Genomic DNA, 18,061 nt, shown 5'->3' with positions numbered 1-18,061 from the left:
GCTGAACGCTGAAAATGATTTTGATTCATAATAGCAAAATATGTTGAGGAAAAATTAATAAATCTTACAAAAAAAATAAGAAATACATTATGAAAAAATCGTAATTGTTTATTTATCGTTGATTTTGCTCTTTTTTCTTCATTTTGTTCTTTTTCTTTTAATGTATCAAACCTATACATTGTAGCTCATGTCTGCATCCCCCTTCCTATTATATTCTGAAGTACAGGCATCTTGTCCTAATATTGTCCGTGCTCGTATGTCTCGAGATGTGGTGTGCTGCGTTGTATAGTAACTATTTTCATTCCTTAGTTCTTTGTGTAAAAAAAAAAAACAAGTTTGTTTCCTTTCTTTTCCTCTCTCCGGTTGCCCTCTAATCTATTTCTTTAGAAAGGTTATACTCTGAGGAGTACATGTCAAGCTATTGCTTTCTAGTGAACTCCTACGTTCTTCAGTATGTGTTATTAATCTGTAATAGTTTGACATGAATTTTGTTATTTCGTTGGTGACAAGGTAAGGTCCTTTGCCTTTAAGTAGTTTGTATTCTTTAAAGATTTCATTTATATCATGTTGAAGAACAAGTGAATTCAATTGAATTGAATTGAATTGAAATGAACGTGCTTGATGATGACAAATGTATTATTTATCATGATATACCGCTAGTTTGCAGGCACACACCGTTGTTGGTCGTAAATGAGTCTGCACCACAGGACCACTGGCACTGAGCCTCTCTCCCATGGGAGATTGGCATATTTAAAACGAAATGTGTGCTCGACCGCTGCATACGCATCGCTCTGACACATTTTCAGAAGCCTAGGCATCGAGTTACACTTTAAGACCGGGTTACACTTTAAGACCTTAACATACGTTCCCCCTCAATTGTGGTATACCCAAATCTAACGGCCGCCGGTTGTGCATCATTGCGCAGCATTGCGTTTTTGCCTGTATTTCATCATTTTCATACTTTGTGGTGTGAACTAGAAGGCTCCTGTAACCATGGTTAACGGATATCTGCTTATTATTCAAGCTTTTCTCAGGGAAGGAGAAAGGATTAAAGCTAGGCAAATGTTGTGTCAATGGTAAGCTGTATTTTCACTCGATAGCACCGCACATTGCTTTGCTCAGTCCCACTCGTCGGTTCTTGTGTTAGAGAATACTCTGAATAGGTTCTGTTGCAAGATAGTCGCTAGTCCGAGTAGTCGAGTCGAGTCGACAGTGAATTTTCGTAATCTGCCACTTTAAGAGATCATCCCGATTCACTGAGAGCTTAAAGTAGTATAACCTTTTTAAAAAATAAGATTAATAGATGGTGTAAATGTTACATTAACCGAGGTTCCTGCAAGACAATTTCAATGCAATGGTGAACAAGGTGAATGCTAGGGTTTAATAGGGGCAGGGCCAGAGAGGCAACTCGCTCGAGTTTAATTTACAATTACATGAGTTGACTCCATTAAAAACTGTATATAAGTAAGAGCTTGTTTGGAAGAAGTTTGATATCTAAACCAACTGTAGAGTAAAACACCCCGTTTGCAGCAGACTTTGTACAGGGTGCCTATTTGCGGCAGGGGCCATTTTATTCATTGATGAAAACGCCCAGTCGGGTGTCGCTTCCCATATAAACACTAGCGAGTAGCGAGTAAATGAACTCCTGATCCTGCTTGTTTTCTAAAGTAGAACTAGGCCCTAAGCACACATGATGTTCATTAGCTGTTTTATTGATTAATGAAAGTGCAAAGTGCCCCTGCCAGCAAAAGGCACCCTGCCTGCCACTCTATTATCAATGCTTCTCTATAAAAGATTTTGTTCGAATTTCTGTGAGTAGATGGAAATAAGCCATTGTCGTCGTATTGCTGTGGTTTTGATGCAACACGAGCATGTAAAATATGAGATGAAAGTACAACATACAGATACAAGGATATGAAAGTAAATGTAGACCCATTATTCTATCAATGTCTACACGTACATCTAAGCAATTGTTGAATTTCTCCAATAGAATAAAATGCTTTGTTAGAGTTCAGGCTCTTTGGTTTTTGTTGTTCTTGTTTAAATTTAAACCCTATTTGTTGCTGTTGCACCACATAAATTCTCTCCAAGATGATTGTCATCCTTTTCATGATGATCCTTTGTTCAGTTTTGCATGATCATGCTCTTCCTAGAGAGAATCTATCCGAGAGAGAATCTATGTCAGGGGCGGATCCAGGGAGGACAGCAACCGGCGCACGCCTCTCCTTTATTTTTTCTTGAAACAAAAGAAATAAAAAGAAAAAAATGGGGGGAGGGGTGCGTGCGCCCTTCTTTAATTTTGTAAACACGCCCCCTCTTTACGGAATTCCTGGATCCGCCCCTGTATGTGGTGATGGGCCGCAAACCAACAGTTACTTTCAATTTTGCAGTAAAAGCTAAGAGTCCTCACTGAGCAACATGAAACTCTTCAGCCGAACATGACCATTGGCACTTCAGTGACAGTCAAAGTGTTGATACTAAGTGTAACAATGCTCTTTTTAGTCAAGTGATGACATTGTCATCAGCTTGTTTGTTCTGGGAGTATTTATTTGACTTTTTGGTTGTCCCTTTTTTGTTGTTTTTGTTATGGATATAGGCCTACTGTAGATCTACTCCATTGTAATTTTTTTTTCTTCTCCCTTACATGACAGGTGGGTGTCTGGAAGAAGCCCTGATGGGCGTGTCAAACACTATCTTCTGAAATTGGAGGACAAGGGGAGGTGACACAGTGCAGAGAAAGATGGAGAGTAATGATGCAGTATTATGCAGATCAAAGAAAATATTGGAGCTCTGTCCAATTGCAGCAGGTCCAGTCTGGACATTTGTGAGCAATACAGGTGTGGCCAAAATCTACCAAATATCCGGTAACAACCAGATGTCCATTCCATGTGACCACTGTGAGGGGGACCAGATGGCAGCTATTATTCCAAGCAGCAGTCTGTGGTGCTGTCGATGAGCGTGACAAAAACTAGTGCGTCATGTATCATGGTGGCTTCAGATCTACTGTGAAGTAAACAGTCAAGAAAAATGTGACACTAATAATATTTGACTGCATTTACACAGGCTACCAATCATTCATCGGAGAAAGTGGTGTGTTTTATGTACATGTAGCCCTGTCCTACACCGTGGGCCTACATGTAGGTCGTGGGGAGGGGGGGGGGGGGGGGTGGGATGAGCAAGCGAGGCGCAAAAGTGAAGCATTGTATCACATCTTTTCTTTACAGAGGTGCAATTTTAGTAATATTTGTGCTCTCAAAACATGCAGAACAGCAGCTTGTGCTTCCCAACAGTAATGATATACAGTAAAAGGAAAAAGAAAAAAGCAACTACACATGTATGTATTGTATGGCAAATCATTGTGCATGGGGGTCCTCAACCATGCATGGGTTTCTTTGCCCAAGAGGAGTCCTCTGCAGTCTTTGTTTTACTACCCAGTATCACTCGATTCGATGGTCAGTGTGATTCTTGATAACTTCAAAGATTTTTGGTGGACTGAAATGGCAACCACAGAAAAAGTTTGTGCCAAGCCCTGATACAGTATATACTAAGTATATAGTGTAGTTTGTTTGTGTTTTTTTTTTTTGTGTGTGTGTGTACACAGGCCAACCCTGTTATAATGAACATGGATATGAGAGGATTTCAGTAAAATGTGTGGTTTTTTTTAACAGGCATGTCTATTTCCATGGCACAACTCACTAAAAACTAGAAATGTCGCTATGGCGACTGATGCCTCCGCCATAATGCATGATTCTCCCAATAGGCATATAGTACAATGTCTTCACAATGTGTGATCCATGACAGTTTCACATAACTGGCAAAATATTGATATGACAGGTTTGTCAGAAATGACTCGAATGTTCACTTTCCTTGAACTGGGTTTGCTATAATTGTCGAAGAGTGAAGGGTACACATATTTGGGGATTTGAGAATTTTTACTTGAATTCTGACGGACCCTTTTATAAGTTTATGCATTGAGTAATTTCCAAGGTATGAAGAAAGAGTGCAATTACAGTTCGAAATAGATTTTTTTTTTTTTTTTTTTTTGGGGGGGGGGGGGCATTGAAACCTGGCCTTTGACCCTTAACCTTTGACCTTTGACATTCTGGCTGGAAATTTCCTGGAGAATCTCCATTAGGCAATATATATTAAGTTTGAAAACTAATAATGCAAGCATTTCATATACTAGTGTATGAGGGAAATAGTAAAATATTGAGGAGTTGACCTTGACCTTTGACCCCATGACTATTGACCTATGACCCCTAAATTCACTAGATAATCTCTGCCGTTCAGTACATGCGTATGTACCAAGTTCCATGAAGATGTACATTGAACCATTTGTGAGAAAAGTGATACTACATTTTCACCTAACCTTTGACCTTTTGACCTTTGACCTTATGACATGAAACTCTCTGGAGAATCTTTATGCAGTAGTACATATCTACACCAAGTTTCAAGAAAATACCTTGGGGCATTGCATAGATATTGGGGAAATAGCAACATTTTTAGCATTTGACCTTGACCTTTTGACCTTTGACCTCTTGCCAATGTCACTAAAATCTACTCAACTAATTGTCCCATCATACATCATCTTTGGACCAAGTTTGGTGAAAGCTGCTTCATCCAGTTTTGAGTTATCACGTAAACAGATAAATTTCAGGATTTGACCTTGATCTTTGACCTTTGACCTCAGTCCGATTTCACTAAAAAACTAATCAAGTAATTGTCCCATCATACATCATCCTCCGACAAAGTTTGGTGAAATTTGCCCAATCCAGTCTTGAGTTATCGCGTAAACGGATACAATTTCATGATTTGACCTTGACCTTTGACCTTTGACCTTTGGCGGATTTCACCCAAAATCTAATCAACTAATTGCCCCATCATACTACATACTTGGACCAAGTTTGGTAAAATTCAAGTCAATATTACTCAAGTTATCGCGTAAACGAAAGCGGACGGACGTACGGACGGACGGACAACCCGAAAACATAATGCCTCCGGCACCACTTCGTGGCGGAGGCATAAAAAACCAAAAACCTAATTTTGGAAAACACAAGGTTTCACTGCTATGAGAAGATTTTACCAGTAAAACAGTCATAATTTCCCTCCATTGCTTTGCCTGTTACAGTGAGATATTAAAAAAAAAAAATAGGCAAAATTCATGACTCCCTCATGCACACATGGAGACTTCACAACCAGGTACACATCTTTTACATATCACACACACACACACACACACACACACACACACACACAAATGTGTGGCACTTATTGCACCTCATCACACTTGAGGCAGAGAGGTTATACATGTACATGTACTTACTGTGCAGTAGCAATGCATAACAACATGTAATGTGTGGTAATACACGTATGCACATTTATCGTCGCTGGGATGATCAGACCTTGTATCTGCAATTTTGATGAAAATGACTTTTTTGGATTATTGGTCGAATAATGGGTTAAGTGATGTCCTGTCCAAATCCCAACTGTCTTACTCCAAAAATGAAGCCACCACGGCATGCCAAAGGAAAGGCTATCCCATTCGACACAGTGCTTTGGGCGCCATGTTTTTTGGCTCCCCTGAACATTGGACATTTTCTAGATTCGAGGTCTTATCGCCCAAGCGATGTTATGCTGTTTGATGGAAGCTCACTACACCTGTATGGATGGCAGGATGATTCTCTCTCCCATTAATATCAAATGGTCACAACTTTACCATTATACGTTATGCTATTCCATTCATCACTTCGGGTCCACTGCTCTTATTGTATGTGAAATAACATGCACAAATTAAAAATACAATTGTAGTGCAATCATATGCTTGTATACCAAACACAGCTGTTACAAGGTTTCATTTGACATGAATGTTGAGAATTTATTATACATGTGTCAAGGATACAATGTACAGTCAATTGCTTTTGCAAAGATACAAGTTATAAATTCTAGGCCAAGTTTATGCACAGTTCAACATGTGACCTCAGCTAAAATGAGGTGGATACACACTGCTCTGTGCCAGTACACTGTATAAAAGAATCAAATTGCAGAAATGTGTAATTCCTGGAAAACTGAACATAGCTTTCATATTGTGTATATTTGTTTCATATTTTCTCAACTCGGGGGAACAAGGAGTGAACAGACTCGTGACTGTAGTTCATCACTAACACAACATGAGGGTGTTGTGGATGACATTGGCTTGTACACCCTGTACATGTACTCTAAAAATGATACTAAAACGATCTCTGGTGTAAGAAGAGTATAGATTGTGATTCTCAACCATAATGCTCATTGTTCACAAAGCTGAATTACCACACATCTGTGCTCATTCTTTGCATACAGACATCCCAATTTACTTTCCATTCATTACACAAATAAGAATTATGCTATGCAGGGTGCTAGAACCCCATTTGTCTGTTCAATGCAAGGGGTCCTTGCCCAATGCCTATTTGGACAAGTTGGAAATTTTTTTTTTTTAAAGTGCCCCAGTATGTGCCTATAACTTTATTCATGTGCTAGATTGTAGTCGGAAGATCTGGTCATGATGGTTCTAATGATTACCTGTTTTTTTCAACCTGTTTGTAAAATGTGTACAGTATTGAATTTTTTTGTTAATGAATATGCATATCAACAATAAAATGTATTGAGGTTACATGTTTACTTGATAGTGGTGATAACCAATTTGCCAGCAAATATCTATGTGTGCATGATTTGCTTATTCATTCATCTTTTTAACTTTGTGTTGTCTTGATTGGTGGTTATCATAGGAATTGATTGCAAATGAGCTTGTTGACAAAAAACTTATATATATGTTACTGACTTTTAATGAGATATTTCCAAAATATTTCTGATGTTTAGTTGATTTTACGATGGAAATAAAAGAATACAGGTAATACTCATATAATGACCTCATTAACGGCAGCAAAATTATCCTGTCGCATCGAAAGTAAATTACACTATCAGGAGCTCCAACAAGAATATGATACCAGTACGGCAAACATGTGAAAGCTGGACTTGTGATATTGAATTGAAATTCTTTGAGAAAGGTTGTTGGTAAATACCTGAGAAGTTTTTGGAGTCATCATATGCTTAAATGTCACAGGATTTGGATGAATAACCATGGGTTTGTGTTTTTGTCACACCTCCAACAGCAATAAATCACGCCTTGGTTAAAGCAACCTATCTTACAACTGTATACAGTCAGAGACACCAAGGTTGCACTTCAAACTGAGTCATGTCTAAATCTCGCTACCTTCCTTTCTTTTCCTTCTATTTCTGCTGTCTTTAAGCTAGCAACTGACAATGGATACAAAAAAAGAGAGAAACAAAATACTCTGTACAGACAAGTTTTACATCATTGTTTCTAGGAGACAGATACAGACTAGATGCATTATGAATGAATTGCCCACTTCACTATTTCTCTTTCTCCTTCTTCTTTTCTGCCTCTGCCTTGGCCTCTCGCTCCTCGTGCTCCTTGATAAGTTTTTTCAACTCCTCCACGGGAAGGATGCGGATGTTGGTCTTGCCGTCTTCCCTTGTCAGTGTGGCGATCTCGACTGCACAAATTCATGGGGGGAAAGAGAAACAAGATTACTCCTGGGTCGTAAATAGCAGTACAGGTTAAAATCATGGTTGTCTTTTTGTCTAAATGCATACATCCATGGAGTGAAGAACAAGGCTACTCTTGGATGGTAAACTGGTTAACTTTTCATTAAAAATGAAGTTTTAAGGAGTTCTCTTCATATTTTCTATTTTCTTTATATCATTCAGACAGGGTGTCATGAACTGCAGTAGTCTTCTCATCCAGTGATGGCTGCACTGAAACTTTAAATATTTGTAACTTTTCAACGATTGTCAGATTTTCCTCAAACTTCACTGATGCGTTTAGTACCAGTAATATTGCTGCATCCTTTTCTCAATCCACATGTAAATTTAAATTTCTTTCCCCTTTTAGCAATTCATAATCAATGGCTTGCCCCAACTGGTTTTTCTACAAGTTAAGGGAATATTTAGTCTCACTTCAAGCAGGCCAGATAATAAGGATGGTGTGATTGATTTTTACTAGTGATCTGGCAAGCAATACAATCTTGGCAGTTGCTGTGTGTGTTGTCTATGTTGTGGGTGCACCAAAAAGCTGGAGATAATAGAATAATTCAGCTGTGATGCCAAATGCAATGGTAAAATTCATAAGAGCTGTGTGAATGTGTTTGTGAGTGTATGTGAGACAGTGAATGACACTGGCAATGTTGGAATGATTCCACAATTAAAATTTGGATACAATTTATCCACAACTGTCGTATTCACAAATCAGACCACTTTTAAAAAACAAATTACGAACCCCTTCAACTGAGCACACTACAGAGTTATCTTATAGTTCAGAAATGATAGACAAGATGTAATCATCGATCGAGTTTCAGAAGACTTCCAGTCTTTATCTGAATATAATGTTGCGGGTCATGACAAGAAATGGGCTTACTGTGAAATGAAATGAATCACTGACTCCACCTGCCTATGCCATTTGAGAGTGAGGTTTTTATTTTTGTGAATCGGGTGCTATTCGCAAAATAATGCATGAAATTATAAACTCTGATCTCGACATGAATTTGATGTGCACACACAAATTTCTCAGTTCATTACACTGCTTCACAACTGCGAATTTAACCACTCATGACATATTCAGGAAGTCCTGATTCACACACACAAAAAAAATACAGTTGAACCTCTCGTATCCGGACAAGTCGGGACCGAGGCTCATCTGGATAAGGGATTTGGCCGGATACGGGAGACTCAATGCTTTATACATGTACATAATATACATACACATGTACAGTAGCCCATTGTAGTACCACATGTAGTAATGTGTATACTGCAACATTTTCATTGTTACACTCAGTAACAGACCCCAAAATAGAGGTTCGTGTTTGCAAGAATGAAATCATTTTCTTTTATAAATTCTTGGGATTATTTACCTAAATAACTATTAAGAAATGTATCAAGTATATGTTATTCATGTGTGTTTGTGTAGGAGTTCTCAAGGAGTTGGGAATCCCCCTTTCCTCCCGTAATTGTTCAAAAAAAAAATCACGGCGAGATTGCGTCCGTATAATAGAGAGATCCGGATAAAGGGAGGCCGGATAAGAGAGGTTCAACTGTAATAATAATCAGACTCGCTACATTGTAAATATATGGTGGATACAGTAATTGAAGTGGTTCAGACAAAGTGAATATTTCTATTCAATTCAAATACATCCACAGAAATAACATAAATGCACATAATGAATATGTCCATGCAATATAATGGATTCTTCACATGCTTTATAGGCCACAGATAAACCCTTATATAAAATAACACCCCTCCCCCATAAAAAGAAAAAAGATTAAAAAAAACACAAAAAACTTCCTTTGTAGCTGTATACCAATAACCTTGTTTCCATGACAATTCTCTTCAAATAAGTCTTTGAAAAACAGATGTATGGTCATGTTAACTCACTTTTCTCAGGTGTTAGCTTGGTCATGTCCAGCGTTTTGCTGAGAACCTTGATGGCTAGTGCTAAGGCTGCAGAGAGGTTGGTGTCTCCCTCCTTGTACTCCTGCTTCAGCATTGATATAGCAGCCTGAGAAAGACAAATCATGATGGAGACCATGTCCACAATGATGGCATAGCAAAATTTATGCCCTCATATAGACATCATTACACAACAGCCTCTTATGTAATCAGATTCACAGGAGTGGCATCGGATACTTCAGTTGTGCTCCATGAAGAATTTGCGTCAACTGGATGCAGTGTTCACGGCAATTACAACTTTGGAAGAATACCTTATGTCTGAAAAAAAAAAATACAACAGGAACCTCCAAAATGATAACTTTAAAAATAGTGAATCAACCCAAATACAATTTCAATTTATGAAACTGTTAACTTATTGCCCACATTTTACAGAAAACCCCATCTGATTTGCTTCAGTGGTCAAAGACAAATGAGGAATTTTGTAGAGCATGTCAGGAATCCCTTCCCTCCAAGTTCTGTCCATTGTGTTCACACATTATACGCAGTTCCAAGAGCATCCAAGTGCTAAACTTGGAAGAATCAGACCCATGACATGCTTTACAATGATCTACATTTCTCTGTGACCAATTAACCAAATTGAATGGGGTTTTCTGCAAAATGAAGCTAAGATGTTATATTTTAAGACCCTAAAGTAACATTTAGACAGGTTGATCATATTGGAAGTTATCACTGCAAAATTGCAATTGTATTTATTTATTTTTTTATATTTATTTATTTATTTTTATTTATTTATTTATTTATTTTTTTTTTTGGGGGGGGGATATACTGTATACCGTGTGAAAATGAATGAAGTTCAGCAACTAATTAAAGTCATCGTAGAATGGTAAACAGGGACAACATTACTGGGGATAAAAATCATGCTATGAGGGAATGGTATGCACAATGTCTTGTAGATATGCAAAGCCTGTCTATTAAGAAAAAAACACACACACACACACAAACAAACAAATAAACCAGTACCTTGGATTACCAAGGCAGTAATTTTCCAGCACACTGGCTCATCTTGGCCTGAAACATATTAGCTTGTGACTTCCAAACAGCATATTTTCACCTAGAATTATGAGCAAGATAGGGATGTTAAGGAGGAGCTAAGGTCTTGTCTGAGATGACTGCAAAGAAAATCTATCACCAACATACAAGAACGTTTGAACATCAGAGCTTATGAAATGAATTCAATCTCTCATAAGTACATCTGCTTTTTTAATGTATACATAAATATTCCTCAAGAGCTCAATACCTTCAAGCCATCATACTTACAGCACTGTTGTTGCCTATGCATGTTGCCTTCCAGCCACCATAGTTTCCGCTGGGGTCACTCTGGTAGAGCTGAAAGCCATAGTGTTTGTCCCAGCCCATGTAGAGAATCGATACACCAAAAGGCCTCTTACCTGGCAATGACAAGTAGGTGGAAAGTTGAGAGAAACTCTGTAATATTCTCGGCCCTCATCTACCAATTGGTGTTTGAAGGACTAGTCTCAAATATATACATCATCCACGCAGCCTAATTTGACAAAAAGCATAATACTCGATCCAGCAAATCATTTTAAGAATGTTACTATGGTAATGTTTCATTGATGTGATATGCATGTATAAAAATGACAATGATGGTATATTTCTTGATAGCTCCATAAATTAACAACAAATCATTAAAAAAAAAAAGGATAGAATTCAATTTGATTCATGGAGGAATAAGCTGGTTGATGAAAAATTGTACACATACAATAATATATGAATACACACATCCAAGCGTAAAAAAGGTTGCAACCTAAAAATGTATATGGCATAAATCTGTGTAGCTGTCATCAAATCAAAGTACATTTTGAGACTTTCATTAATACAAATTCAATATATGTTGTTGTTGATGTTGTTGTATTCATGATTTATATCATCAGCTTTTTTTTGGTGTAATTAACTCATCAATATAAATCAAATCTTTATCATTCACAGCCAATAACTGCAGTTAAACTACAGTTAAGTTTGCAGTTTTTCTGTGGGCCAGGCAGCCAGTTTTTGTTTTGTTCTCTTACCTCCTGCTTGTGTGTAGAACTGTTTTATATCACACAATGAGCTCACGAGCTGTTCATTTGGAATGTTCTCCTGGTACTGGAGGAAATACCTGATGAAGAAAAAGAAAAACTTCACATTTACTTTGTCTCCCAAAACGTGTGTGAAATATAATCTTAAAACTGCATTGATCTCTTTATACATGTATATAGAATGTAGCACCCTTATTTTAACCCATTGAGGATGGGCTGATTTTGCTACAACACGTATTTCCCATAGACACCTGCCCGAGTATACTCGGGACTCGTCCTTAACAGGTTAAGTTCTCCACTGACTTGCACACAGGCAATGAAGTAAACTGTAATCTGAACTTGTCATTTGCATACAGAAGGGAACACCATGCTCTCTACAAATAACCATAAATATCAATGCTAAATCAAATTCTACATTGGGGAAATGAAAAAAAAAAAAAAAAAAATATATATATACATATATGTAGGTGCAAGGGGGGGGGGGGGGGGAGTGGATAATACCTGGTGGAAAACCCAATGGCATTCTCTAACATCATACTGGGATGACTTAAAAGGGACATACATGTACATCTCATCACTCATTTTGTACAGGCAATACAATTTCCTATTTTCAAATTCATTCTTCAAATATTGTTTCATATCATATAGATTAGTACACTATAATTTCCATATTTGCCTTATAAATCAATCCAGATTTATGCATCAAACTTTCAATTCGCACAACTTGAGGCTCCCAGTAATGAATAATTACAATCACACAGAGATCCTCCATTATAGGAAAAATGAGTATATATGTACAGCGTGTCCCCAAAAAAGTGGAACGGTGGATTTTCAGTACCTTGCATTCTAAAAGTGATATATTTTTTGACATCATTAGAAAGAGCATCTTCCGCAGAAGACAATGATACCAAAATCATTAAATTTGATTCACAACTTTTTATTCTACGCCCAATTCTGTAAATGCAGTCGTTTTCAAATTTTGCTGGATTTTTGTGACGTATGAGCGACGAATTCGGGTGTGACAGTCGTTCCATACAGTGTATTATGTAAGCCTATTGATCCATGTGAACAAAAGATACAGCTTTCACATTGGGCGCAGGCCAGGAAAAAAACAGTGTGTGTGTGTCTGTGCGTGTGTGTGCGTGCCTAATGTGAAAGCTGTATCTTTTGTTGACATGGATCAACAGGCTTACACAATACACCTTATGGAACGCGCGTTGCACCCAAATTCTTCGCTCACACGTCAAAAAAATCCAGCAAAATTTGAAAATGACTGCATTTACAGAATTGGGCGTAGAACAAAAGGTTCTGAACCAAATTTAATGATTTTGATATCATTGTCTTCTGCGGAAGATGCTCTTTCTAATGAATGATGTCAAAAAAATATCACTTTTAGATCGTAAGGTACTGAAAATCCACCGTTCCGCTTTTTTTTGAACAGCCGGTATAGAAGAGAAAGACATCTTAAACACTTTTCATTGAGAATATAAGGAAAAATGATACGTAAATGAAAACTCACCTTTGACCTGCAAGTCTGAGCTCACTGGTTAGAACATTTGCATCTGATGTGATTCCAGAGACACTGCATGCCATATCACTGTGAACAAGATAATAAGCAAATTAAGCTGGCAAATTATACTATGACAAAAAGCTCTAACTATTCAGCTCCCTCTATAATGCTATGAAAGCAAATCCTCCATCATTTTTATACAATTCCCAGAAACTAATGACATCAACGACCTTTACAGTATACAGTACATTATATACTGTAAAACGAGGAATTTTCGCGTGCATTTTAATTTCGCGAATTTCGCGAGCACCAAAATTCGCGAAATTAAAATGCACGCGAAAGCTTTTGTCTACACCACATGCATTGAATGCCAGTAGCAATTCGCGAAAATTTCATGCCACGAAACAGGCTGTCGGCTCCAATTCGCGAAACTTTCATGCCGCGAATATGTCATGTTTTATAGTATGCACCAGCTGCACTGTTACTGTAGCTAACCGATTTCCTCAGAAAAAGGTAAATATAACAAACAAGCATGACAATTCTGACACTGAAACGTCCGTACCTGTTCAGTTTGTAGATTTTGTCTGAAAAGACCACATCATCCAGCAATTTGTGTGTATTCCTCCTCTCGGCTGCAAGAAGAACCCCATCTGATGCTAGGATGCCTAGAGATGTGCCAGCGTGACCTATGGCTTCCATAGCATACTCCACCTGATATAGACGTCCTGAATATTATGGGAAGAAAATACAGAATACAGTCATCTGGAGATGTGTACAGTTCTTGATAGTGGTGGTACACATGTGTTTAAAAACTTTTTGACATTGTAAATTACATGTTTAAAAAAAATGACTCTATGTAATTGCTCTGTGAAAAGTGTAAGGATATCATAGAGTAATATACTGCATTCTTGATATTTCAAACAATGCTCATATTAAAATACAGCAAGAAACAAAGAAATACACAAAAAGGGAGAGAGAGAGAAACCCTTAGAAAGAAATGTATGGTAATATATTTACCTTCAGGTGAGAAGATGGTGGTTTTCGAATCATAGCGCCGAGACTACCGTAGGAAAATAAGAGCAAGGAACTTGTTAGAGTGATGCCAAATAGTAGTGTAAGTAACTTTAACACAACCTGCCTCCCAGTATTTGTCCCAGCATTATGCATTCTCACACTGTTGAAATATTATCTGCTCAACAAACATACAAAAGCGACAAAAAATAATGTTGTTTTTTGTCTAAATCACAAAATGTATACTATAGGTACAATGTAACAACATCTACATGTATGGTAACAAATTATCATCCCAACATTTGCATCGAGTACCAAGTTGTTTAAGAAAAGAATTTTCATAAGAAATATAATGCACACATAAAGAGTTATGAATCAGTATGAACACGCTACTCAGCATATGCATTACACTGTACCAACGTGTGTGTGCCTGGCTGAGGCACACATTCTGCTGAAATTAGCCAGCAAATGTGATGAACTGTCAGGGTATTCTGGCTTGAAGTAATGCTTCTGCACTGGGCCCTGTTGCTAGAAACTTGACTTGTGATTACACGCCAACTTCACATCAAACCCAAGTAAATTTTATCCCCCGCGACTTTGCATTTGATAAGAATCAAACACAATCACAATGTTGTGTTTGATATTTGTGTTTGAAATCAAACACAAGCCAATTCAGCAATGGACTTGCATCTACTGATCTAGTAAAAAGCAAGTTTGGCAGAGTGAACAACCATCACTTCATGGTCATGTGAGTGCATAGCCCCTAAACCCCCTGGATTGCTGAATATTCAAACAATTAGAGCCGTCTATCTTTTTCTGACACATTAAACAAGCAGAATCCACCAAACAGGAATTACACCTTCTGTGGGCAACCTCTCCAAGAAGTTAGCGCGCATCCATACCTTGGGGTAGAAATTGACAACAAACTGAGAGGGGACACCCACTACAAAAAGATCACCGCCAAAGCCAACAAGGTTCTTGGTTTCATGAGGAGGAACCTATGGTTCTGAACCAAGTCCATCAAAGCCACTGCCTACACAACATTACTTAGACCCATCTTAGAGTACGCCAGTAGCTCATCATGGGATCCGTATCACAAAGGGGATATTCTTCTCATAGAATCCGTTCAACGTAAGGCAGCTAGATTCTGTATGAATGACTACAAACAACAGAGCAGTGTTCCCAAATGCTAAAGGATCTGGAATGGGACACCCTAGAGAACAGGAGGAGAATTTCGAGACTTTAACTACTGTTCCAAATCATGAATGGGGAAGTGGGAAATGATCCCAACGCCTACATTAGAGTTAATGACAGAGGGGGGAGAACAACCAGAGGGAACAGCAGAAGAATCCAAAGAACACTGACCAAGAAAGATGTAGGGTTGGGGGTACCACGTATCGACACCCTAAGGATCTGTAGCTTGTTTATTCTAAAAATATAATACAAATCCGCCTAATTCTTACCTCAAATATGCCATAAATACTGCAGTTTTGAATGTCGTGACCGTCTCGTTGATTATGAATCTCCGTTTTAAAATAGCGCAATTTTAGTGCGTGCGTTCCGTTTTCTTCGCGCAGCTAAAAAGGGAACCTTGCGATCGACACCCCCTCTCCTCCATAGGTATACACGTGAATTTCACAGCATAGGTATACACGTGAATTTCACAGGCCATAGGTAATACACGTGAATTTCACAGCCATGCGTCGTTACTGATCGGATGTGTAATTTTTAGCTTGGTTTGTTTGAGTTTGATTTTCGTTTCTTCGTTTTTATTGTTTTTATAGCTAATGACACTTAATCCCGCGCGTACTTTTTTGTTCTATACGCAAACAGCCATGATACGCAGGGTGTCGATGGGAAGGTGCCCTGTCGATAGGTGGTGCCCCAACCATACACAAGTAGTCTACTCATTCTTCCACAGGACAGCAGTGGACTGGAACATACCATAGTTATCGGTAAACTCGGCCTAGCGAGCGGGTAAAGTCGGCCCCCAGCGCACACAGTACAACTACTTGTAAGAATGCGCGCGCTGGGGACTGACTTTACCCGCTAGGCCGAGTTTACCCATAACTACGTCTACGGTACTTGATGAGGAAACAGTCACGTCTAATTTACATCCAAATATACAGTCTTCAAACAGAGACTTCAAATGTGAAACACCTTTCCTGCCCTGCACATAAACGACCATACTTGAATTAGGCCTAATTTAAGAATTACTAGGATCTAGTTAGAAGTTTAACGTTGGTGGAGTAGAAATTAGAATTCTAACTTTTGTGACACTTCTTTCAGTTAATTCTGAGTAGCCATTTTGGCTAAACCCAGGATAGTCAAACTTTTATACCGACGGAACCGGAACAGAAACAGAAGTAACAACAACGTCTCTTTCATTCAATATCGTCCAAATCAGTACTCCTGCACAGAGTGCACTGTAGCTGTCTAACAATAATAACATGAAACGCTTCGCTTTGAATATAAAACTTTAGTAGGCCTAGATCAGTACACTTGCTACATCGCGCAAAATACAAAATAAATGAATGTGTGGGACTAATGACTCACAATCCCGCATACGAACATGAACTCATTTATGCGGTAGGCCTACCTCATTTATGCGGTACCTAGTACTGGGTTATTCTTTGAAAAGCCTGACAAGTATATAATACAATGCATTCAAAATGTTAATGGTAAAAATGAAAAATAATTTCTGAGGAGAATTTTAGTCTAAAACATACCATTTTGCTGGAAGTTCAGTCGTGAGACGGCACACTTTTTCGCTGAGCAACGATGGATTTCCAAAAACGAACGCAGAGGGCTCATGAGCACTGTAAGTGTGTTGCCCTCAGGATCCTTGATCGACGATCATTCAGTGTGGAGCGGGGAGGTGATCTCCAAGGCCTGAGGCCCGTTTTACATATACATAAAGTTACGTTTAATCTTACTCTCGATTTATTGAGCGTAACTAAGCCAATCGAGCGTAAGATCAATAATGATCGTAAGTCTGTTTCATAAAGATACTTTAAATACTTGATTTAAAGCACAGATTTGACAGCAGATTGAGCGTAAATTTTTTGAATTGCATCAACCGTAAGATCTTATCAATCTTACGATCAATCTTTATGAAACAGACCCCAGTTCTGAGTGTGGTTACATATAGGGCCATGGCATGTTGGACCGGAACATAATTATATGCCCATGATTTTTTTTTTTTTAACATGGCTATTACTCAAATACTGAATACTAAGTAATCAGTGTTTATTTAAGTCGATGAAGGCAATTTGTCAATATGTTGCTATAAATGTGTTCTATCTACTTTTCTCCGATTTATTGCAGCTTTCACTGCATGCTCTGTTTGTTTGTATGACCGGTATTCTGTTCAAGTTCCCAACAAAATAAACTTGAATTATATGCAATTATCATACACTACTATTACTCCTGTAAGTATCACCTCGGTTTGTCTTGTTGGGTTTGTTGTTGTTGTGGGTGTGTTTTTTTTTTGTTTTTTTTTTTTTACACAGCTGCAGACCTATGAAGTCTCACACATCAGCACACACGCCTGACATTTTTTTTTTACAAGTGGCCTCACAAACCAAAACATGAATAACCAACCACCAAAAAAAAAGGGTCACATTTTGTGACTTTCTTTTTTTTTTTAATGAGAATAAGTCAAAGTATTACAATACGTGTCCACCAGAATGCACGATTCACAGCTTTAAAATGTTATTTAGGCTCCTTTCAGGGCATCTCCCCTCCGCGTGTTTTTTTAGACGGCACAGATTGGGGACCCTAACCCTAACCCTAAACCTAACCCAACGTGTTTCCCATAGGTTTAATATGCGCCATGCCCCAATCTGTGCCGTCTAAAAAAAAAAAAAAAAAAAAAAAAAAAAACGCCTCCGGGCCACCCCCTCCCATACGCTCCCCCGCTTGGTAACTTCACTCTCTCGAGCG

The 18,061-nt window shown here is 38.3% G+C and overlaps 1 protein-coding gene across 1 annotated transcript; it reads right to left on the bottom strand.

The window, feature by feature from the left end:
• Window positions 1–5,865: 5,865 nt before the first annotated feature.
• LOC139730246 (proteasome subunit alpha type-4-like) lies at window positions 5,866–16,184 on the bottom strand. The gene is made up of 9 exons (XM_071641131.1): window positions 16,181–16,184; window positions 15,019–15,059; window positions 14,123–14,165; window positions 13,668–13,830; window positions 13,115–13,192; window positions 11,587–11,675; window positions 10,817–10,947; window positions 9,485–9,608; window positions 5,866–7,550 (listed from the first exon to the last, which is right to left on the bottom strand). The coding sequence occupies exons 1-9, from the start codon at window positions 16,182–16,184 to the stop codon at window positions 7,408–7,410; spliced, it is 816 nt and encodes a 271-aa protein (XP_071497232.1). The 3' UTR covers window positions 5,866–7,407.
• Window positions 16,185–18,061: the final 1,877 nt, after the last annotated feature.

Source organism: Diadema antillarum, unplaced genomic scaffold (genome assembly GCF_040938485.1).
Source record: "Diadema antillarum isolate AM-2024a unplaced genomic scaffold, OU_Dant_1.0 seq00000299_RagTag, whole genome shotgun sequence".
NCBI lineage: Eukaryota > Metazoa > Echinodermata > Echinoidea > Diadematoida > Diadematidae > Diadema > Diadema antillarum.
The sequence above is the reverse complement of the archived record's forward strand: the minus strand, read 5'-3'. Positions and strand labels throughout refer to the sequence as shown.

What these genes read in the sequence shown, in the direction of transcription:
- LOC139730246 (XM_071641131.1), bottom strand. An exon ending in AAAATCTACAAACTGAACAG is followed by an intron (nt 13,193 to 13,667) that starts GTACGGACGTTT and finishes TCTTGTTCACAG; the next exon opens with TGATATGGCATGCAGTGTCT. An exon ending in CAAGCTAACACCTGAGAAAA is followed by an intron (nt 7,551 to 9,484) that starts GTGAGTTAACAT and finishes GAATTTGTGCAG; the next exon opens with TCGAGATCGCCACACTGACA.